The following is a 24,386-nucleotide window of genomic DNA, read 5'->3' on the forward strand; positions in this document are numbered from 1 at the left end:
CTCAAGCGCAGACCCTGTGGTGGTTGCAACTCGGCGGGTGGCAAAGGTTCTCGTGTAGGACCCCGTGCAAATTGCATCTGCTCACTGTGCTTCTGGCTTTGTGGCTCCGTAATGGAAATAATGGGTTTTCTCATTCCTCCGGTGAATTGTATTCTCACTTCAAAGTGAAAGTTGCAACGTGTGCATTAGCAGGAGCTGTGCTCCTCCAGACCCTGTCCTTGCATCTGTCCTGGGGGAGTGCGGGTGTGATTTGGGAGCCAGATTCCAAAGGAAGAGGCAGGGAAGGCGAGGATGCTCCTTGTACGCAGAGAAGAGCAGTTTCACTTCTGTGAAGTCCCGTTTGCTACTACTAGGTATTAATCTTTTAAGCTCCTCTTATCTGTCCATATTGGTACAGAAAGTCTAACTTAAAATGTTAACCTGTCGGGGAATTGTGTCTCTCTTATTTACCATATCGGTACGTGGATTTGTATAAATACCCTTAATTTTGCTGCTCTACTCTGAAATACAACAGAAAATTGAACTTAAGTTAGAAAAGTCATAATAAAGGACCAGACTGTTATCAGCAGTGCTGTCTTTCTCTATTTAATCAGTTTTCCTACACTTTGCGGAGGAGGGAATGAGAACATTGTCTATAATGGGGTTTTCATTTTGATAACATGCAAATATGAAAAGAGCCCTGTCTTTAACACTGATGAGAGCCTTGCAGTAATTCCTGTCTGCAAGGACCATGTAACCTTCCAAAGCACTGAAAGCCGAGAAGCACAGCACAACGTCAGAGACTGACTTCCCCTTAACCCTCCTCCCAATACCCACTGTCTGTTCTGTCCTGAAAGCTTCGTAACAGAACAGCCCCCGTGGTATGGTGTGATGGTTTATGTGATGACGAACCAAAGGTAAAAATTAGTTAAAAAATGCAAAAGCTTCCCCAAAGAGACCTCTTCTTGCAAGTTGCTTTTTAATCCAAGGATATCTAGACTGTGTGTTTCTATCAATTAAATTTTGATTGCAGATATTTCTGATCTTTCTTTCAGGCTTGCTGAGTCCCTCAGTAAACCAGTTGCTAAATATTTTATGTCACAACAGTCAAATGAGAAGCACCAAAAGTAGAATAATTTGTCTTAAAAACAGCTGGTGCTTTTAGAAGTGTATCCATCTGGCAGGGTCACCTGTCTTGTATGAAGTGGAGGTTCATTTAAAAGATAAGATATCTTCCCTTAGTATTCCCACGATTTGTCATGGTGGTATCTTAGTGCAGCGTGATTTGCTTGATGCAGAGACGATATCCATAATACCTGTAGGCTGTCACAATTACTGAAATTACTTCAGTGCAGCCATTCTTAAGATAGGATGCCGGTTGTCTTAAATTATCTTTTCCTCGTATTTGCAAAACTTAAATTCTTTCGCTGGTCTGCATCAACGTGGTCATAGTTTATTTACATGGCTTTCAATATTGATCATGTTTGATAAGTAAAATACGGTTCTGATTACATTAGCCAACCTTGTGGTTTCTAGAGGTGTTCAGCCATGAGTAAAGTTTTGTGGCGCAGGATCCCTAAACTATATTTCGCTTGTGCCTCCCACGGTATTCTGGCAAAGGCTGTAGCCTGCCATGCTGAACGAGGCCGACCGCCTGGCTTTCATGGGCATCTCCTCTCTGGCAGTGATTTTGTAAGTCTCGCTGTGGGTCAGCGCTGAGCCCCTTTTGCTGCCTCTGTAGCTGGTGCTGACGCAGCAGCGTGGGCGACGCAGTTAAAACCAAACCTCTCCGGTCCACTGGTTCTTGAGGAGGCTGCAGGGAGAGGAACGCCCCTGCACGGGTTGTGCGCGTGTCTGCGTCTCAGCCATATTATCCTCCAGCTTCCTTTTTATTTTAGGTCTTTGGTGACTTCTGTTTGCTCCAGAGAAAGTTCAGCTTTTTTTCCTTGTCATTTATCTAACACCGAGCGCGAGAACAGATAGGTCTTTCATTTTGAGAGTGCTTCAGAGGATGATAATAATAATTACAGTTAAATTAGCTTCCTAACAATAACGTGAAGAAAGTAAGACATAATTTTGTGTCGGGAAATCTAAAATAAACAAGATGAAAGGCTTTCCTTGGGGCGAGGAAAGCAGTTAGTTTGAGGTTCATATTAGTGTCAGGAACTTTGTTATTCCCATGTTAAGTCTGTACCAAGATGATTGCACTGTCTGTTCACGTGTTTGAGAGCGTGCACCCATTTCTGTGGGCTGTTGATTCGCCTATCTGTCGCTCGTCTTTGATGCTGGGGACGGGGAGAGGTGGAGGCCTTAGGTGCTTTTGTATGAGTAATTCCCCAGACGCTGAAAGAGTTGATGAGGATTTTGGAAAAGTGCAGACCAAATGAATGTGCGTGTTTATGAATATGTCTATTCACTTAGCTTAACTTCAGGCCCCAAAGAAGTAGCAGATAATGGCATTGGTACTTAAACTGGAGAGCAGAGATTTCCAGTACGCACGTGAACTTTGGAGATAGGCTATCTCCAGTCAGGTTTCATTAGATGGAAGAAAATTCCGGTTTACAAGACAGACCGAAAGGGACAAACAAGATCTTCCTGCAGAGAGATGTCTTTAAACGGCAGGGTGGGTTGAATTGTCAAGGAAGAGGGTCAGAACAGTGTTTTTCCACTGAAGCAGAGGAAGAGCGGAGGCTGAAGCGGAGAGGAGCCCACAGGAAGGAAAGGGTTTGGAGAGTCCCGCGGGAAGGGGCACCCAGGGGTGCCCACCACTGCTCTCTGTAGCCCCCCGAAAGTGCCAGTGCGTGCTGTAGTGGGATTAAAAATTCTCTGGCGTGCGGTGGGGGAGAAGGCTGCTGATGGCTGTCGATGGGAATGTCAGCTGCATTACTGCCTGGATAACTCAGGTGAGCAGCTGGAGCAGTAACAGCAAAGCTGACAAAACATCTTTAAATGCATTTGGGGACAGTGGGTAAATCTTAAACTGACCTGTACCACTCCAGACTCCTCTGTCTTTTTAGGTGATGTACAAATGTCAGTGCGCATCTCTCTGCTCTGCTCTCAGTTTCCATCTTTGAAGCCTGTATTGGGTTTGTGTGGCACAGTTTTGGTAGCTGGGCGGGCTCCAGGGGTGGCTGCTGTGAGAAGCTGCTGGAAGCTTCCCCTGTGTCCGACAGAGCCGATGCCAGCCGGTAATTGGTGAGTGATCTCTCCCTGCTCTTATCTCGACCCGCAAGCCCTCTGTTGTATTTTCTCAGCCCTGTCCAGCTGAGGAGGGCAGTGGCAGAGCGGCTTTGGTGGGCACCTGGTGTCCAGCCAGGGTCAACCCACCGCACAGCCTTACTCAAAGGTTGCTCCTCTGCGTGGGGCTCTGTGGAGACCGTTCCTCAACTAGGAACTGATGCATGGGCACACCTGAAACAGATTTATTGAGGGCAGTTCTCTAGATTTTCAGTGAAATCATTTTTAGTATAGCAGGGGCAGAGAAAAGGTGGGGAAAGGCAATTGCATTTAGAAAACCAAGAATAAATCGACTAACCTTCAGAAATCTGAAGCACTGTGATTTCAATTGAAGGGCATACTGTTTAATACTGAGGTTGTATAGAGCTTTTTAAAGTGAAGCATTTTTGGTTAAAATGGACTTCTTTGAAAAAGAGCCTTAGAAAAATGATAAATGGTGTTGTTAAAATGTCTCATTAATTTTTTGCTCGCCTTTTACGAAAGTTAGTGCAAAGCGCTTTCAAACTAGGGAACGCTTTGTATATATTCTCATTGTGTGTATCAGGTTCCTAATAAATAAGCCTTTTACAAAATGAATTTCAGTTGAGCTGTAGTGATCTTGGGTGCTGGTTTTGATCTGTGTGAAGATCCTTTTTGCTCTTCTTGCCAGAGAGGTTTCCCTGTATTCAGAGATGCGGGCTTTTTTTTCCCTACTGTTTGGGAATATAGGATTTTCCTTCAAATGAAACAATTGTCAAGATTTTGCTTTTTCAGAGTTCATTCTGAAGCAGTAGATCAGAGCTTGTAGCAGCGCTAACAGCATGCAAAGGTGTCAAAGGGGAGCTGGTTGGGGATTTTTACCTTGGTGGGGCTCACTGAGATTGGGAAGGAGTGGGAGCCTACGGCTCCATCTGGGCAGAGTATCGGAGAGCTGCCTCCGAAACAGGGGAAGGTGGCTGTAGGTTTTATTCTTCTGGCAGTTGGTAGGTGAAAGAAGTTTGGAAACCTTTGGACAAAGACTTCTTGCTAAGAACTAGCCTTTCCAAATAAAATAGCTTCCCAAATAAATATGTAATTATGGTACTTCACTATGGCTTTTTTTCTCTGTAGTCCTCAAACTGGTCTTTTCAGTAAAATGTGAAGTAGGAAACTGAAAAACATACCCTTGCTGCATTTATTTTGCATCCACAGAGTTATTTTGTTAATTGCAAGAGCTTTTGTCGCCTTAAAATGTATCTCAGGAAATTTTTGCTTACTAGTTTGCCACATAGGAGTCACGCTAAGCGGTTCCTGCAGGGGCTCAGCAAAGAACTGACCTCCCTCAAATGTTCTCTTTTATGTAAAAAATGCCTAATTTGTGTTGCTTGTAAGAGCTTACAGAGGGGTTGGAAACTGCAGGCAGGCGTGGGACCGCTCTGCTCTGGGAAGGACTGAGCCCATGGGGCAGCGACAGAGGGGTCGGCAGATCCTGGTCCGCTGATGGTGCAGGATTGCTCCCCAAGGCGGGGAAAGTGGGGAGCTTGTGACTTTTGGCAGCGGAAGGATGGTTCTGCTCTGCCTTCAGGGAGGCTTTGGGGGGACCTAACAGCAGCCCCCAGGCTGTCAAGATGCCAGAGCCAGGTTCTTCATTGCACTTGACCGCCGTCCTTGGAGGTTGCAGGACCCAAGGGGTTAAAGCCCGGAGCAGCGTGGTCCGACCCTGGAGCAGTCCTGCTTTCAGCAGGCTGGAGGAGAAGCCTCCTGAGGTTCTGCAGACAGCCTCAACGTTATCCCACTGACTTCCTTAGCACACCTAAGTGCTATTCTGCCATGCCTCAGCTATGAAAATGGAAAATGTCCTTACACCTTGTGCTCCTTTCAGGAAAATCAGCTCTTTTTACATTATTTTCTGTTTTGGAACCAGTGTGCTCAGCTGGTCAGGATGTAGTAATCAGCATTGAAGTCCTGTGAAGGATTTCCTTTTAAAACAAGTTTTCTATTGATTGATAGAGATTGAACTGTCAGAGATCAAATCTGGATCTATAAAATACATTTTGAGGTAAAACAAGATACGCAAGACTAAGTAAGCTAATATTCCGCTGTAAACTTCTTTTTCAGTCTTCTGCATTCTGAACGGACCTACACTGAATGGGGTTGACCTAAACGAGGTTTTTGCTGCCTAGGCAGGTACTGAGCTGCTTAAATCAGATTGGGTAAAGGAGATGGCACGTCTTGTCCAGGAGCTCTGAGAGCAGAGTTTGTCAGCTGAAAGTACCTTAGTGGATCTTGATTTGCAGAAAGATGCCTTTGTAGTAACGTTTGTGGCAGCAAGGAAAAAACCCCAAACCTTTATCACTCACATTATTGCAAATGTTAACTTCTGTTTCTCAAAGGAAAAAGACTCACATGTTTTATTCCTTCCATTTACTTGGTTTTCAAGAAGGCAAAATTTGGCCTAAGGAAATCGAAAGTAGCATATATTCAGTAAGAAAAAAAGTGATAAATGTTAACTTTTTGCACTTGTTTACATTCTGCTGCTGCATCCATGCAATAACTTTCTCTCTAAAGGTGTTGCTGAATTTACTGTCGGATTTTCTATTACAGGAAAAGAAATGTTTGTTTTAATACTATGAGAAATATATGTATGAATTTATATATATGTATGTATCTTGAGAAGTGTTTTGCTTTGTTTTGGTTTTTCCTCCTGTCCTTACTTATATGACGGCAGGGGTAGATGCTGCTGGTAGAAGCTTAAGGAATCCGTGTCAAACTTGCTTTGAAGTGCTGTACGGCACGCTAGGATACGATGATAGCTGCGACTCCATCCGCTGCGCGCTGGCCAGCGCAGGCTGCTTGGGCACAGCGCTCGGTCCGGTACCTGCAAAAGCCCGTCAGAAGGAACCGGGTGTTATGTTCCTGGGGAGCCGAATTACCTTCATACAGAGCGATCCCCATTCCTGGGTTTGGCATATTTGCTGTTGGGTCTTAACCTTCGCCACGTGCTTTCGCTGACGCTGGTGGTGATGCGACCGGGAACGTACACTGGTGCGTTTTAACTGGTAGCTAATGGTGAGCTGTGTGCTATGGGGTCATTATATATATTCTACAATAAAAAGTATTCTTGAGAGCAAGAAATGCCAGGAGATCCTCTGCTTCATCCATGTTGGGTTGTCATAATATCTTTCATAATATTTTGCTTAAATTGTTGAAATTTGGGGCACTTCAAAGGTGGATTTTTATCTTGTGAGTCCGTAAGCAGTGACAATTTCATTCGTGGCTTCTAGGAATGGTAACAGCTGATTTTTATTTCTTTATTTGTTGCTAATATATAGAGAGTGCATGCTGTAAGCAAAGCTTACTTCATTTTTATATCCTTGCAAACTGTCTGGTAATTGTGAGGGACTTAAACCCTTTTCAACAAAGTAAATTCTATGAAAATGTTCTGAAAGCCAAAATGCAGTGAGAGGTTTGTTCTAATGTTTTTGAGTGGGTTTTCATCCTAATTATTTATTAACTTATTTATTTAGCTGTGTAGTCTTTTAAGGCCATGTAAGCAAAATTTTATTGAAAACTAAATTAACCTTTAACTATTTTATCTGTTCCTAATCATGGTAATAGGGACATTATAATGAAACATCCCTTAGCTCTGTGTAGTTTTGATTTCTCTTAGATTTTCTCACTATACATAAAGAGCTTAATACTTCCAACTTAGAGATTTCGCTGGAAGAAAATGGACGAGACTGTTTAAAATAGGACGTTTTAATCCTGAGGGAGAAAAGCATTGGCATGTATTGTCTCTCCTGCAGGGAATTCTCTTCTCATTCTGAAATTTTTCAGTGTTAGTATTACTTGTGGGGATTATTTGATATTAAAATTTCCCTACCCGTATCTGTTAATGGGCCATTTGAACATACATTATTTTATTGTAAAGATAATTTAAGAAAATAAGTACTTTCTGAGCATTCACGTGCCTCTTCAACATTTCCTTCAGAACTGTATTTTACAGGAATTAGAAGTAACTTTACAGTTTGGATTTGCGTGGTCATTTTTTTTTATACAGAATGTATTTCTGAATAGTAATGCATCGTTTCCAAAGAAAAATCAGCCGCTTTAGTGTTTTGATTTGGTTTGTTTTTTTCTTCTAATGTAGCTGAATTACCAGTCCTCCAGCACGGGAGTTAGACCTTGCTTCCCTTACAACAGGCTTGCAAATGTCCTGGATCCCATGATTTTGCTTTGGGAATACAAAATTCCCACTTGCCTCAGTGTACCTGGTTTGAAAACAAGGAATGAATCCAGCGCCTCTGCTTTTGGGCAGGAGAGAAATCAATTGTATTAAACTGCTTATAAAATGCATTAAATGCACTTCTCTGGTGTGATGTGTAGTGATTCTCTTAGTCACTGTGTGACTACTTCATTTCTGAACTTTGCAAGTAAGGAAGGATGTGAAAGGCTTTCGGTATAAACCTTGACACTATTTCAGTGAATAAATAGCTAATAATTGCCCAGGGCAATGGCAACCCCCCTATGTTGGCCTTGCGGTACTTGCTGTATAAACGTAGGTTTGCAATTACTCCTACAGTTAAAATTGAAATTGATTTTTTAGAGAATGAGATACTTTTTTTCTGTGTATTGCTTGGAGTGATGTGCTGCAGGAGATGACAATGATCTCCGAATCCAACTAGATGGTATGCTGCAGAAGTTAACAATGATCTCTGAATCCAACTAAAGATTAAAATTTAATAATATTGTTAGCTATTGCTAAATAGTTAATAGACCATATTAAACACACCTACAGTACAAATATTGCCTATAAATAATTACAAATTTTTATTAGCATTGTAATTAAGAGCATGCTGGCTGCAAATGATACCTCACTAACTGCAAAGAAAATTATGAAAAGCAAGCAGATGACTGGTAGTGTACTTTTTTCTAATATTAAATAGATTTTTCCTGACCAGCAGGGGCTTGAACACTATTTAGCAGGTGGGGATCTGAAGATAAATGTTGTAGCAGGGATGTCTGTGTGTGTAAAGCAACAGAACCTTAAAGGAGCAATACTTGGTCAAAGAAAGAAAGGGGGTTTGTTACTAAGATAATTCTAAGGTGAGTACGAGTCAGGGTTTTATGCAGGGAAACAGGAAAAAATGCTGATTAACAGGTCAAGGACCCAGACCCGTTCTGCTCAGCACCGCTTTTGGGGCTCAGCATAAGCTGACATGACAACATTTAGCAAGTTTCTGTAATTTTCTTTAACTAAAACTTAGACGTGCTACAGGATCCCATCGTATTTATGTTTCATTTGTATTTGCTTAGCTTCTTTATTTTTCTGTATTTTTTTTCTCCAGCAACCGTTCCAGGTTTTAACAAGCTTTCATATTTCCACACTTTCACGTGGAAGCAGAGTGTTTAACCAGCAGTCATTAAACTTTCATGTATCCTTTCCGAGTCTCACCATGCTAATTAAGAAGATACTCTTCTGTAATTATCTCTCTCTTCAGTGACTCATCGTTTTCCCTGGCTCATGGGGACAGTCAGAACAGTCCCCCCCGCCCCGAATTAGCACGCTGCTCCAAGGAGAGAGCCGGGCTCCCTTGGCAGGAGCCGGGATGTCGGATCCAAAGGAGAGGGCTCGTGTACGAGCAGCCAGAGGAGGGGAGAGGGGTCACCAGTGCCTGCAGAGGAGATGGCGCTCACATTCATCCTCTTCTCCAGCGGCTGCTGTATATAAAAATGAATATTAAAACGCGCTTGAGAGTTTAACAGTCGCTCCGCGTCTATTTTTTTTTCATATACGAGGTTGCCAAGATCATTTCCTTAGGTATGAAATTCATCTTTTGACTGTTGCGGCGTCTATATTAACTTACGTTACTCGCCAAACGGGTAGATAAACACAGAAACACGGCCAAAGCTATTAGCCAGTTATAGAAACTACTTCGTTAGGAGGAAGCAGAGGCTGCATGTTGACTGCTGGATTACCTGGAAAGGGCTGGATTTGCAAATGAGGGGTTGATGTGTTTATGCAAAGGAAGGTAAAGATACGTTTATGTGTTTGCAAAGCAACGGACTTTACGGATTATTTAGGTGAGTGAGCGTCTGTAAAAAGATACCATAAGCAAAACAATGTTCCTTTTCAGCTCTCCTGAGCATTTCTCAACCATCTACAGAGCCTTATGGGAAGTGATGGACTGAATTACATCTGCAGCCTAGTCTTAAGCAGCCAATTTAAAAAATTTATAATTCTGACTAGCAATGAAACATCACTTTGATTGATGACATCATTAGCGGAAATAGGACTGAATGTGGGCTATTGAATATTTTCTTGCAGGCATAAGCCCTTTTACAGTGTCTGTTATGCAGAGTGCTTGTTATATGGTGTTTTGACAATTAACATTTTGAGATTTTTGAGATGATCCCATCTTATTTACATTTCATAGTAGTAAACATTATCTTTGTAGAGCCACAGCTTCTATTCTTGTCATAGTTTGTTACAAAGTTCTTTTGATGTCATGGAACAGCAGCTCGGGTGGCCTTTCCATTTCATATTCATGCCGTTTGCATATGCCTAAGAGCTCTCGTCAGGTACCTTTGCATCGTGTAGAAAAAATAATGCTCTCACATGGACAAAATCAATTATGTAGGAGTTCAGATCTAAACTCCATTACATGGGAGAAAAGCAAATTCAAGGAGCGCTTATCTGGTGGAGGTTGGGGGATTAGACTGTAAATAAGAGGGCTCATAACACACACAGATAACCTAGTGTCATTTTGCATTTGATCTCAATTACTTGGACTGATGTAGAAATAAATATTTTAAATTGAAAGTAATGCAGATCTTAAAAGTAACAATAAAAAATTTTGTCTTATGCCTAGAAAGAATAGAAAATTCCCGAGTGTTCTGCCAGGATGTGCATGGCATAGAATAACCTTGAAAATGGCACCGAAAAGGGAATTTACAATTTTATCAAACCATATAGAGAATTATTTATTTTTTGAGTAATTCTGCTGATTTTTTCCAACAGTATTCTTCAAGGCGTGGACACTATTACTGTAATCAGTCAACAGGTTTTTAGCAGATAGTCAGAGGAGGAGGATGGACAAGCAGAAAAGTAGTTTATGGGAGGGGAACTTCTAATAGCTACGGAAGTGGTTTGGAGTTGCTACGACGCTACTTTCATGTGCCACAAGGAAAGACTAAACTTTTTGGGGTCACTTTTTACTTTCTCTGTGCTTTGAGAGAGATATGTTTGGTACTACTATTCTGTTTTTATGGAAGTTACTGGGTTTTGGTTTGTTTTGGTTTTTTTAAGCCTCCCAGTACCTGAAAGTACCACTCAATGAAATTAAAACTTGGGGTTTAACTGTGATGCTCAATATAATGATTTTTAAGAGACTTCTTCCTTGAGCAGAGCATCGACTTCCCAAATGCAAATCCTGATAGTGTGATATTTTTAGCAGTAGCATTTATTACATTCCAAAGCCTTTAATGCCTGAGCAGTTTTTATGTGAAGAATATGTTGCAAAATCTTCAGTGAAGATGGTGATAACACCATGAAATTGGAAAAAGAAACTTTTCAAGATGTTTTTGTTTTCGTGACAGAATTTTGCATATTCATTAACGAATTTAAATGATAGAATTATATCCACTGCATTATGTGGTGCTCTCTAGCAATATTACATTTTGATAGCAAGTATTATGTTGCCTTATCTTAAATAATTTATTTTGTTGTACTTTTGTTTTTGATAGGGGAGTTTTGTTGCATGCATGACTGCCATTTTAAGGCAAATGGAGGACTATCACTACGCTCATTTAATCAAGACTTTTGGAAAGATGAGGTCAGATGTTGTGGTAAGTTCAACTTGTTTCATCTGTCCCTAAAATAGTTTAGCTTGTGTTTGGGTTTTTCCTGTTACTGTTTGTTAAATATGCTTATGAAATGTAAACAAAATGTGTTTGACATTACAGATTTAAAACAAAAATAATTAATAAAGCTCTACGACTTACACATTTTAAGAATTTGCAAAGGGCAAAATTAACCTCCCTGCCACACACAGGAATACAGCTCATCTCTGGAGCCGTTCAATATTTTAAAAAGCAGGCACTGAAACAGTGGATTTAAGGCAATTAAAAGAAAGCATTAGGAAACAGTAGTACCGAGCCATTACTAAAAATCTGTTTTGCTTAAGGACAGAAGGGAAAAAATAAAGCTTTCTTGGGGAAAGGAACTTCCAGTAGTAAATCTTCCAGATGTCCCAATTTCATTTGTTTAAATAGGTTTTACTTACAGATCCACCCGCTTTAAATTTATACAAAACATTTTAACCTTAAAGATGCCCTTAGTTGTTAAATAAGCAATAATAATTGAAATTTGTCTTCTCAGAGTCATTCGGTAGCCTAACTAAGCCAACAACACAGCTTAATTAGAGCATAATAGAAGGGAGTTTATAGCTGAGGAGATAACTCTCTAGTGACCTGAAACTATCATTGCCATATGGCAAGTGCATGCTGCAAAGTAGCTACCAAACTTGTTGGCTGAGATCCATCAATTAGCGGATGACCTGAAGCCTGATCAGCTATATTCCATTACCCACTCTGGTGCCGGGGATTCTGTTAGGTGTTTTAGGCAGCTTTCGCCTGTATTTTAATCGTCAAGGTGGCCTTTAGTTAGGTTGCCTTCTTCCTTCCAAACCCAACGTAACAAACCCCAGGGTCTTTTCTTGGTGTGATTTCTTTATATTTGGACTTGCCCATTTTCCTTTATGTCTTCAATTTTTGTTCTTCTTACTTCTGTTTATATTCTGCAAGATTTGAGCTCTTTGCCCTGTGCCGGTTTTCAGATAAGGTGCTAGAGCCTCCGGTGCTCGGTCTGTTAGTATCCGATGTGGTGTTACTGAAGTACAAAGCTGATGATTCAAAAAAGTGAAGAGAAAGTCCAACCGCAAAGAACCGTAGATGGGTATCACTGTATTGAAAGGGTCGCTTCCCCGTTAGTCTGCTTCAGGATCTCGGAGCACTTACATGGATGGTCACTTGGTTTTCCACTAATAACGTAACGTTCCCAAGTTAAATGCAGCTAGTGGAGTGAAAATAATGGTGTTAGCATACAGAAAAGACATGAGCATTAAGGTTAATCAAGCCAAATATTTCTGTACTTTTAAAGTGATTCAAACCATTTGGCTCTGGAAAAGGCAAACCGATTACAGGGTTTTACATGGAAAAAGGTAAAAGCAGTTTGCTCTTAATACATGTAGTGAAAAAATGCAGAGAGAAAAATAGTGGTTAGGAAATCTGTCATTATTCTAATGGCAATAAAAGTTTTTCTTCTGAAGTCTCGCTTTTTTGGTCTAAATTGTCTGAAGCGTGGTTCTGTAGGTCAGATCTTTCTTGGTGAAAACAAGGGAGTAATTATGTATTTGAAATTTGGCAGGTGGTCTGTTTATAATCGCTTGTTTTAATGGTTTCATTTATGTGCATGCAGTGCACTGGGATACATGAAGAATCACTTCTTTCTTTTGTCTTGACTCTGTATATTTGTCCCTTTCTGCGTGTTCTTGGGTTGTGTAGCTGAAATTGTTCTGTACTGTTAAAATCATATTTTCCAACAGCATGTGTACTTTTTGACTTCTTGTTTTCCACTGTTATGTCACTTGACTATTGCTTGTATTAGCAGACATGCTAATCCAAACTTGGTCAGTTGCTGTAGTACTTTCTACATCTTTAATTAAAATGTACCTTTTAAATGTTTTAATATTGTTGCTGATTTAATTATAATATATGTTAAGGGAAACTAAAGTGCATAGTAAGCTAGGAAAACATTAAATGGGTAATATGTTAATGGTAGAAAATGCTACCTTAGACTGACTTTAAAGTATAAATAATATAAATGAAGGTGTGGAGGTAGAACGGGAGAATGGTGTTAATCCTGTGATAAAAGGAAACTACAGTGAGTAAACTAATTTTTCTTCTTTTTTTTTTTTTTTCTTTTTTTTTAAACCACAAATAAAACTGATCAAGCCATCATTTAGGACAAAAGGATGAAGATATAACCTAGTTTCTCTGTTTAAGAGAAAAGCTTACCTAACCTTTTCGGTGACAACCAAAGCAAGGTGTTACTGTTCTCATACGTATTTCCTCATAGATGAGATTTCACTATTATTTGAAACCCACATCTTGTTCACTGTTTGATGTTTCGCCATCAGAATTGATGCCCCATGAAGCTCTCCCAGGAGCGTTGCCTCCTTTACCGTTGTCAGTGCTATGGTTCAAGCTGGCCCATGTTCCTCTCGTAGAGCTTTTGTTTTCTTCTGTCTTCAGTGGTGGGATGCTATTGAACTGTACTGTATGTGTATAGTCCTTGGTACTGTATGGTTTGGATGTCAAAAAAAACCCTTTCCCTACTTCTTCATTTAACTTTTCATGTTTTTTCCGTTTCTTTTTAGTCCAGTAATTTTTTTGAGCCAGTGCTGTTTGACTCACCCATTAGAGCTTAGATTCAAAAGTGTTTTCATTTAAACCCAATTTCCTTACATATGGAGGTAGTAACTGCATCCCCTATTACAGGGTTCTCAGTTTATTAGCAAAGGCATAAAGAAGCAGTGATATAAAACTGAAACTAGATTAATTCAAACAGAAATAAATAGGTTTTTCTTGAAAAAAAATTACAAGAAAAAGGGAGAACTTCAGTGAAGCTGTGGTTGCTTCTTCACCATTGGAGACCCTTAAATCTTTCTTCAGCATGTGCTCTTGCTCAACAAGAAGTTATAAACCTGGTGTTGGAACTGCTAGAGGAAACTTTATGGCCTGTGTTATGTAGGTGTCAGTTTTAGATTATTGTAACGGTCTTATTTGGCCTCAAAAATCTTAGAAAAGATGAGGTAGAATGCAATAAAACCAGTCTTGTATCTCTCTGCAGAATATATTGTTTAGGTTCATTAGGGTATTTCTGTTCAAAGACGAATTTCTTTCTGTCAAGCCTGCTATCATCCTGAGATGAAACATCATCTGAGAACAGTGATGTTATTTCTGGGACTACCTGATCTCTCTCCTCTTTTTACTTGGTAAAATTTATATTCAGTTGAGACATATGTGGTCTTAGTTGACAAAAAAAAAAAAAAAAGTTAATGTTTTTGCCATGTGGAGTATCTCAGAAGTATTCCTCCCTAAAGGCATTCAAGACAACGTCCTGGAGTCAGGAAAGTATGTAAAAAGACAAACTCCATAGGGTGTTGTAGATTACAATTTTCTGCACCTCCAGTTTCTTCTCCCCTTTTAATATTTTGCACTCGGGTTTTAAAGCAAGTATGTGCATTGGCTTACATCCACTGTTGCCAAGCTTTCACTCCACCGCCGATGCGAGCGGGTGATTGTATGGGTTAAGCAGACTCTTCTTTGCGGGATGGGACGTGAGATTCGTGGGGGATGCCCCGTGGTGGTGGGTCCCCGCAGAGGCAGCCCACCCAGCACCATCCACCCTGGTAGAGAGCGGCCTTTCCAGAGTCAGCCTCGCACACAGCTCAACAGAGGTTAAGTTGTTCTCCTGAAAAGCTGTCGCGGAGCGTATTTGACTTCTGACTGCTATAGCTCAGGACTCGGCAAAGCTGAAGTTTTCATCAACTTGGCTTAAAGTTTTTTCATATCGAGTTCCTACGTGTTTTAGCTAGTTATTCTTCTTAAGCTTGAGAATTTATTGAAGAACCTCTTTGAAATCCAGGTCGTGAAAAATAGAAGTAGCGATACAGGTGTGTCGGGGTGTGATGCTCAGCAGTCCGAGGGAGATGGAATTGTCTGAGCCTCCGCAGTCACTGTCTGCCCAGTTACAGGGCTGAGCTTACTCTGTTTTCTTTCTGTAATTGGATCGGAATTGTGAAGGGGTCCTATCTATTGTGAATTTTGCTTCCTTGGGATATTAGATGGGATTTGTATTTGTAGTTGGAGAGAGACCAAGAGTTGCAGCCCTTGCTCCTTTAGTACAGGTTTTCATCATTTTTTTTAACGTTCAGAACAATTTGTTCTGCTTCTAGGTATAGGGAAAATAAGCAGGCTCTACAGCAACACAGCTTGAACTGATAGGTTCCCTCTCTACTTCCACCCCCACCCCCCAAAAAAAAGCTGGGTTTTGCTTATAATATAAGGTTAATTTCGTGTAAACCATTTGCTTTTCTGTAAGAAAGATAAAATGGAAACGAGGCAATATTATGAATACATAAAATACAGGTAAGCAACAGAAGCTTTTTATTTGATCAATAATTAGCTTAGTTGTTACAGAGCAGTATTTAAAGTACCTGTGTGAAAGTAAGATTATTTAAATGTAAATATCAGTAGATTAAAATGTAGAGCTGAATTAGCACAGTAGGTCTAATCATACGTGGCACGATGTCCAGGGTCAGTAACGAACGCAGTTCATCCACAAAATATATGAAAATTCATCCACTCTCACACGCAGCTCGATTAGCAAAGTGTGCGGAGGCCCAACAGCTGAAACTGGTGACAAACCAAGTGTAAGGTAAAGTTTGCTCCAAGAAATCAGGGAAGTCCACATCTGTATTCATAAAGTATTAAGAGGAAAAAAAAAGCCCAGTGAGCTCAAATCTACCCTCCTGGGTAGGTGATGACCCTTCCCATGGTGCCACTTCCACTAACATTTCAATTACTGAGCTGTGAAGCAGCATCGGTAAGAAAATCACCGATACCTGCAGCTGTAAAAAAGCTCGAGCTCGAATGAAGTACTGTGCAGTGCTTGGGCAGCAAAATAGGCAACGTGATTATTAGAAATTATGTAACTCTTTCACCAAAATACATGAAAAATGAGCAGTAAAGTATGCAGTTTGATCTCTTAAATGAAGACACATTTTACTGAGCTAGTGTGTCTGGATGAATTTTGCCTTATGCAACAGTAACATCTCATTAACCACGAGCAATTCCAAATTTTGTCTCAATCCTGTTAATGTCAAAACATCTTTATTGATGTTGTGTTGCTGGGAATGATTTTGGTAAAATAACAAAGGAGTTATTTTACTAGTACTACTTTTTTTTTTTTCTCTTTTTTTTCGTTAAAATGTGTCTTTCGTGGCTGCTGAGGCTCTGTTGGTCCTCTTTGGCCTGGATGTCTCCTTCGGTACCAGGAGCTGGGACGCAAAGCATCCCAAAGCAACCCTTGTGCTGTGCACACGGCAGAGCTGAGTAGCCTGGAAATTCACATTGCTTCGTGATCTCGATGTTGTGTCCTCAGGATCTCTGCAGCTCCCTGCTTCCCACCGACTGAATTTCTGAGCCAGGAAAAAACATCTTAACAGGACAACGAATCAAAAGATAAAAAGCAACGAAGAGTCTGGCTCTCACACACGACAAAATACTTAGAAGAGCAGTAACTTCGTATTTCTTTCTCACTGAAAAGGTTACATAAAAAACAGCCTTAGTTAAAAGTCCAGTGAATGTAACATTTGGGGCTTTTTTTGTAGGCATTTGACATTTTACAGATAGATGAGATAAATACCATTACTGAGAAGCTGTAGCAAAGGAAAAATATGCTAACCTTGGAATAAGAGTTCATTTTTATCTCTGCGTGAAGTGGATCAAGGACTTTCTGCATTAAGTTCTTTTTTCCCCCCTTTATCTTTCTCCAAACTTTTGATATTACTCAAACTGTTAGACAGAGATTATAGATTCCCTAATTGTAGAAGATGATTTACATTGTAAAGTACACGAGGTTTCTGTTCCAAAGAGATGTTTGTTTATATCTGTGTAGAAATAAATTGGTTTATGCTACTAAATTAACTTTGTTCTGGGTCAGGTTTTCACTGGCAGAAGCAATTACTGCTGCTCCCTTTAGAGAGAGCGGCTCTCCTAGTTTTGGGATGGCCAAACCATTGCTGTCGTCTACCCCAGGTCGGGGTAATGTGCACCACCACCCTTACCTGAATCGCAGTTTTGAGCTAGAGCATATTTTTTTTTTAATAAATAGATAATCTTGATTTCAGGCAAGAGAAAATTTAAGGAGGGTATTAACAAGGGGAGGGAAAACTCATCAACTGACTTCAGGGAGTATTTTTAGTGTAATTGCAAGATGAAAATGAATATCTTCGTTTTCTTCTCTTTCCATGTACCAGTATGCTTTTAACAACTTCCCAACATACGCCAGGCATGTGTTGCAATGCGTATGCTGCAACACATGCTGCGCAAGAAGGGACTTTGTCTGTGGTATAGAAAAGAAATTAATTTTTTTTCAGCAGAAACTGCCTTTGGATAACTGGCAAACCAGTGTTTGTTCCTGAGTAATACCGTGGGTAGTTTACGATGTAGGATTACTATTGTTGTCATTTCTGAAAAGTTTAAATAGAATTATTGTAGGATTTATGTACATCATATATAAATATGCCTTAGTAGAATTTATGTATGTTGTGTATGAATAATGGCTTTTTTATGAAGCGGAACAGTAAGACACCTTTTGAATCTAGTCATTAATAACTGACACTATCACTTGTGGTTTTTTGATCTAGAAGAGTGATCTTTCCCAAATATTTTCTCTTCTTTTAGGATTTTCTGATGGAAACATTCATCATGTTCAAGAATCTCATTGGGAAGAACGTCTATCCCTTCGACTGGGTTATAATGAACATGATGCAGAATAAGTAAGTATAAAGGAAAAAGCACTGTAGCTTTCTGAGATGGCTGTTTCATGTTTGATCTGAAACAACAGTGTTGCTTGGAAACAGTAAAACACAATGCAGCAGCTAGGGTGGTGCTTTTTTTTTTTCTCTCTTCTGTGATGCAAATAATTATTTAAAAATTGGCTTTGGAGATTGCAGGGCAGTGTTTTAGTGGCCTGTTTTGGGGCTCTTGGAGTCCTCCGCAAATTAAGGGTGGCATCATTCTGAGAACCAAAATTTTGAAACAAACTGTAGATGCAATAGGGATCTATACATGTCTTATAATAATTAAATTTATTCCTTTGGGGATAGATTATATGTTTTGCATATGACCTCCAAACCTAGTGGTTATCCTACGCTGACGTAGAATTGTATGTTCTGGAGTATTTTCAGTGGCATTAACAAGAAAGAATTGAAAGGGCATTTTAAACCTAGATTCCATCAGTGCAGTAATGAAGAGACAGGCTGCAAATGTTTCTAGTCCTCTTTTTTTTTTTTTTTTTTCTCAATAATTGCAGCTTTATCATTTTTTAGCATTCCTTTGTGCAGTATTTTATGATTGTGACATTTATTAAGTGTGTCAAATGCTTTTATGTGTACCGTGATGAAAGTATAAGGAAGAACTATTATATTTAGTAGTTGCCTGGAGAAATCTCTTCTGTGCTTACTGGTAGCTACCATGGCTATAGTTGTCAGTATTTACTTGTATAAAATCCCAAATCACAGTTCCTACTCTCGTATAAAAATGCACCATAACTTTAATCTTGGCTTCTGAAGTCTCCTTAATGGCCTAATAAAATCCATACTTAATAAATATGAATTAGGAGATTGAGCCATCTTTTGAGTTATACCCATTGGTTATGGATGCACACTTATGCGCGGCTGCAGCCTGCAAAGCACCTGCTGTTTTAAATGAAGAGCCCTTTGAGATTAGCTGATGAGGAAGATCTAAAGCCCCTTGGGTTTCCTTTTTTTTTTTTTTTTTTTTTTTTTTAATTTCAAAAGTGATTTTGGTTCAAGAACTCCAACTGTCTCAAGAGTCGTGTTGCAGGTGCTTTGGAAACCCTCACAGCGTATGTTACCTGGCATCCTTCCGAACAGGAGAAAACCCCTCTGCTTTGTGGGATTTTTCAGAAGATTGAAATATGATTGGGAAGGTCTGTGTTTGGACACTAATCAGTCACAGGGCAGTTACAGTGGCGTGAACAGTATTGCAATGACTCTTCCCCCAAATGTAAAGAAAATGAGTATTCCTTATATTATCTTTACGATACTGCCAAATGACCCCTCAGTGTTCATTTAGGTGGGGATTTGACCTCGATTTTTTTTATTTTTTTTTTTTTAACTGAAGGATTATGGTCATAGAAATGAAAGAGCAAAAGTATAGAAAGACCCTTTCCCTCCCCACCATTTTTTTCTTTAAAGCACAGAAGTATTCTTACCAGGCAGTTCCTCACTCTGAAATTTGAATACAGTGTGATGCAGAGATCCACAGTTAGCGTAGGGGCTTTGATTTTCTGATCCGTACAAATAGTCTTGTCTTTTTCCCATGCTGAGCATTAAGTCCTGAAGAAGCAGAAACGGGATGTGTTGTTAAGATCTTTGATTCTTACTGAATAACCTCAGTACCCATAGAATATTTGAGTAGTAATTAAAGTTGAAAACAAAAACGGTTTTCAAGTCTTTCTGGTGTTGATGAATATCTGCAGAAGTGCTAAAGGGGGTTGTTCATCTCTAATTTACAAGTTCATTTTCATTACACCAGCTTGTTTGTAAAAGCTTCTGAATTGATTTGAGTGCTTTTCATTTTTCCTGTTGAAGTTAATGTGGTTTCCAAAACCAGAAAGCTGCATTGTAAAATACCTTTTTGTCCATCTGGTCCATTTATTTTCGCCCCTATAAACTTTTATTGAAGAAAACTAGGACAAATTTAAGAACAAATTCTGTCTTTTAAAGCTACCGCATCCTCTCAATAGAAGTAAGTCGGAGCATGCCATTTTGTGTCACTCTTACAAGGTACTTCTTTCTGCAGATTGACTATTTCTGTGTTATGAGCCAAATTAAGTGAGCTCATTCTTAAATATATCCAGAATGTTTGTGAGTTCATTTGTTTCCCTCCATGAAATATATCTGGTAGTGTGAAACAAAGGGAAAAAAATTACCCAGCTGGAAGTTAGACCTCTACGCCCCCTCTGCGTGCAGCAGAGACACCAGTCCCTTAGGAGATATCTCTTCACCTGCACGGCAGAGACAGCCCGGGCAGCTCCTCTCCATGCGATGGTTTGCTTCCACATAGTTAACAGTGGGTTAAAATGTTCTGGCTGAGATAGAGTTGTAGCTACGGGGGAAGAGGGGAAGCGGAGAAACGCGTGTGAACGACTGTTTTACAGGGAATACTTGCAAATACCTGTTTAGTTAAAATTTAGTACTACGCTTTGAATTTTACTAGTAGGATTCTTATATACATAAATATATCCATGCCCATTAATAGTCAAGAGAAATTACTGTTGTTTTGTATAGTTTGCACACGTGTTTTTCTTACAGTGCATCAAAACTTCAGTGTACGGTCTCTTTCCTATGCCCGCAGTATGCTGTGCCGTGTGCAGGATTACTTCCCATGCTCAGCATGCCTTTGTTTCAATAACACAGATAGTCACGCTGTGTTACCACCTATTGTGCTGAAATGAACACAAAAAACCTTCATACCTAATGAGATAATTGTTACTTTTTTGTTCTTACCTGTGCTACTTAATACTCTGTTTACTGACTTCTCTAATTTAATTAAAAATAGCATCTATTGCTTTAGCAAAGCAATTTGTTCATTGAGAGTCCAAGGTTTTGACCGTCACCGGTTTCACGTAATCCTTCGGTTTGCCACCGATACGTTGAAGGTGGCATTGGTTTGCGGATCAGATGTGGCAGGACGCGGTGGTCGCAGCGTAGGTCCGTCAGGTGCTGTGCAACGTTAAGTTGTCAGAGGGCGGAAAAGAAAAGAATATTCAAACTGATGCTATGGCTTCTCCTTCCACTGTCAAATTTCAGTCCAAATTAGCTGCTGTTTTACAGTAAACAATATCCAAGCAACAGAGATGGAAAGAAACCTTGATGACAGGGTGACAGAGATGAATAATAGACCATAGCGTGTACGTTTGAAACAGCTACTTCTAGAAGAGCAAGAGGCTGTGCTTAAACCAGAAAGCAGAATGCCTAAAAGGCCAATACCTGCCAGCACAGTGCTTTTAGGGGTGGTTGACTGAAAGGAATATTCAGAAAGTATTTAATAATTAAGTCTTTATCCATATATTGTCTCAAAATGGCCATTGCTTTGGGGTAAATGTAAAGAAGAGAGAAGACGAAGGGGCAGAAAGAGAAGAAATGGCCTTCGGACACAAAATTTTGCAGCAGAGAAGATGGGAATAGCCCTTGCATAGCCACGTTGGATTGCATGAGAATATCGATCATAAACTGTAGCAACAAACGTTCAAGTTCGAGGCTGGGGGAAATACTGTGGCAGTGAGCACTGCGGTGGATTGCTTGGGGCACTGTGAAGTCTCCAGCAGCAGAGGTATTTAAAAACAGTTTGACAAGCGTCTTGCCTGCGCGGTGTTTCTGTGGGCATCGGTCACTCGGTGCCGTTTCTCCGTGTTGGACTGCGTTAGGATTACGTCTCGTTTAAATTTATGTCGCTTTTCGTCTGTTGGGTTTTCTTTTTTGAATGGGAATTTTTAAGCCTGGTAAACTCCTGGCAAGTGGTTACTAAATGTATTCATGATCACGGTGCCTAAAAATAAGGATGAGCTAAGACAACTTTAAAAGAAAACGCTACTTGTAGTTTTAAATATTACTCTTAGAAATTGCTAATAATCCTGTTTAAGATACTTGGGCACCTTTAAGTTATATCCGTTGTAAGGTTTATATGTGTTCACGTTTTCAGGAAGAGTTACTCCTATTAAGGTAAAGGCATAATATCACTGGATTAAAAGGAAGGGGTTTTATCAGCTGTGTTGAAAACTACAGCCACTTTGTAGCAATTCACCAGATGCTTGATAATGAAATTTAGGCCTGATCTTCAGCTATCATGGTATTTGTCACGCAGGTCTCTGTGATAAACTCTGATAGCTCTATTTAGTAGTTGCAAGGAGTCAGGAGGTTTTTCTGGTTTCAGGACAGGGACAGGGATCACTTCGGAGGCAGATTCTTCATTCCCGGCATCTCCTGCAGGCAAATGTTCTCGGAGTTTTAACTGTAAAAGTAGTTTAAAAAAAAAAGGCAGGGATTTTGTATTGTTTACATTTTCCCCTTCTAAATCATGTTTAGAAATGATTCAGAAATGTTTTAGAAATTGTTTTTAACTTTTGTCATAAGCTGACAGGCTAAACTTGGGTTCCTCTTAAACACATAACTCAGAACATGAAAACAGTTCCTCTCTGTGTTTTTGTAAATGAAAATAATTTAGTCTTTGGTCTTACTTTTGGCATTTGAGACAATCAGTTCCTTTGGTACACCTTATGTTATATTAATTTATAGCTACTACTTTCATCTGCAACTGTTCCAGTGGAAGCTGAGCTGCCTATGAAAAATGAATTTGATGTTTTCTGTTCTATTTTTTGTGTCTAATGTCCACATTTACATAAAATACCTGGTTATATTGCCTTTTGAAGTCAGAGAAAAAGGGATGCGATGCTTCTCAGTGAGAATGCGGTTTCTTGTGCCCACGTATTTTTTTCCAGAGGAAATATATCTTGTCTTGCGGAGGGAATCTGGCGGGTGTTACCTGCTCCCCACTAGTGCTGCATTGGCTTTGCAGGTGGGTGGAGGTGTGTTTCCTCCCGAAAACCCAGTCCAGAAGCTTAATGAATTTTCTGTGTGAAAACCAAAAAAAATCTTGCAAAGAGGAGGAAGAAAGCTCAGGGAGGTACGTCTGGTAAACACTATCTTTTTACTGTTGCCGGAGTGGCTTGTACATGTTTATTTTTGGAGCTTCCAGGGAAATGTAGGCTGTTCTGCTCCATGGTTGTCATAGCAGTACCTGTCAGATCCATACTGCGCTTTCAGAATTAACTTCAGCTGTGTATGTGACTATCCATCAATAGTGTGCAAACACTGAAGTGGTTATGAACTGAAGCAAGTTTTGCGTAACTGTGAACCTTAAAATGTAGTACAGGCTTTAGTTGCCTAAGAGTTATTCTTACTGACAAGTAACCCAAAGCCGAACTAACATTGTTTTTCAGATTATTGAAATTTTGCTTAATTGCAATATTCTGCTAGGCTTTATATGGGCATATAGAAATAAAAACACTGATTTCTTTTTTTTAAAATAAATGTATGAAAATAGGCTCTTTGCACTTACATAATTGACCAGTCAAGTTGCATCTGTCAAATTAAATGCAAGTGCAAAAGCTCTTATTTAAAATCCCTCCCAAGCTACTGACGGATGGAGGCGTGGTTTTCACAACAGGGGAGAACAGTCCGGAAGGATGACAAAGGTTCTGGATAGAAAACCGCAGAAAATGCAGGGACGCAACACGGTTCTACAGACTGTCAAGTAATATCAGACATATGGGATGCAGGGAGGAAGCACAAAAGAACTTTGAAAGCGTTGCTTCATTTTCCAAAACCCCTGCACAGGTACATGCATTAATACCATGTTCAAAGAGATTATTAGTAGATGTGACTTGAAAGCTTGCACTTATAACTGGGGCACTGATCATTAAAATATTTACTCAATATGTGTTGATATGGAATATGGTAACTGGTTTACATTTCCAAATAGAATATTGTGATGAAGAAAGTGTTTGAAATGCAATTATATTTTAGGAGGAGAAGGGATGCGTTGTTTCAGTGAGAGACTGAACAGTAGGAAAAGCTTAGATTAGAAGGAATCGGTGCTACTTTTCCTGACTATTAATACATATTCTATACGACTCTCTGCTTTCTTATTTAGAAAGTTTTAGGAGTCCAGACATGCAGCTTGAACGAAATAATTTTATTTAGGGATGGAATGAAATAAGACTTCAAATGGGAGCAATTTTGTTTTTCTTTAGTGACAAATATGACTCTGTATAGAAAAACCTCCCACTATTTGCCATGTATAGATTGAGGATAAAAATTCTCAAAGCATGTAACTTTCTTAGGAGCCAGTTTTCAAAATTAACTCATGTGCTCAAAAGTTTGGTCTTCATCTGTAAATAAGAGAGACGAGTGCATGTTGATAAATTATATAAAGGTACAGTTTCTGTACATGCAGGGAATTTTTTTGCTGTCCATAAAACCTAGTTGCATAATGTACTGACCTTTTCAGTAAAGACCTTGCAGGATTTTTGGTTTAGTATTGTACCTGTCAAATTAACTGGACCTGGGAGTAAAATGAATGTACTTGACTATGTTTAAAATAACACAGGGGTTTTTTTTCCTTACTCAAAAGGCTGAGATTCCTTGAAGGAACGTGCTTCAGCGGGCGCTCTTTTCCCTTGACGGTTTCCGTAGTGGGAGGAAAGGAAGCATCCCCCGTAGCAGGTTATTTTATCCCAGCCATTAGGAGTTAGAAATGTTGTGCCTGCCGTAGGT

The 24,386-nt window shown here is 39.8% G+C and overlaps 1 protein-coding gene across 3 annotated transcripts in view; it reads left to right on the forward strand.

The window, feature by feature from the left end:
• DOCK1 (dedicator of cytokinesis 1) overlaps positions 1 to 24,386 on the forward strand; it is a 315,989-nt gene that overhangs the window by 170,997 nt on the left and 120,606 nt on the right. For all 3 annotated transcript variants that reach the window (XM_049809511.1, XM_049809513.1, XM_049809514.1), the window contains exons 28-29: positions 10,921 to 11,022; positions 17,707 to 17,801. In XM_049809511.1, coding sequence (XP_049665468.1) covers positions 10,921 to 11,022; positions 17,707 to 17,801 — 197 coding nt within the window. The remainder of the gene's footprint in view (positions 1 to 10,920; positions 11,023 to 17,706; positions 17,802 to 24,386) is intronic.

Source organism: Accipiter gentilis, chromosome 9, assembly GCF_929443795.1.
Source record: "Accipiter gentilis chromosome 9, bAccGen1.1, whole genome shotgun sequence".
NCBI lineage: Eukaryota > Metazoa > Chordata > Aves > Accipitriformes > Accipitridae > Astur > Astur gentilis.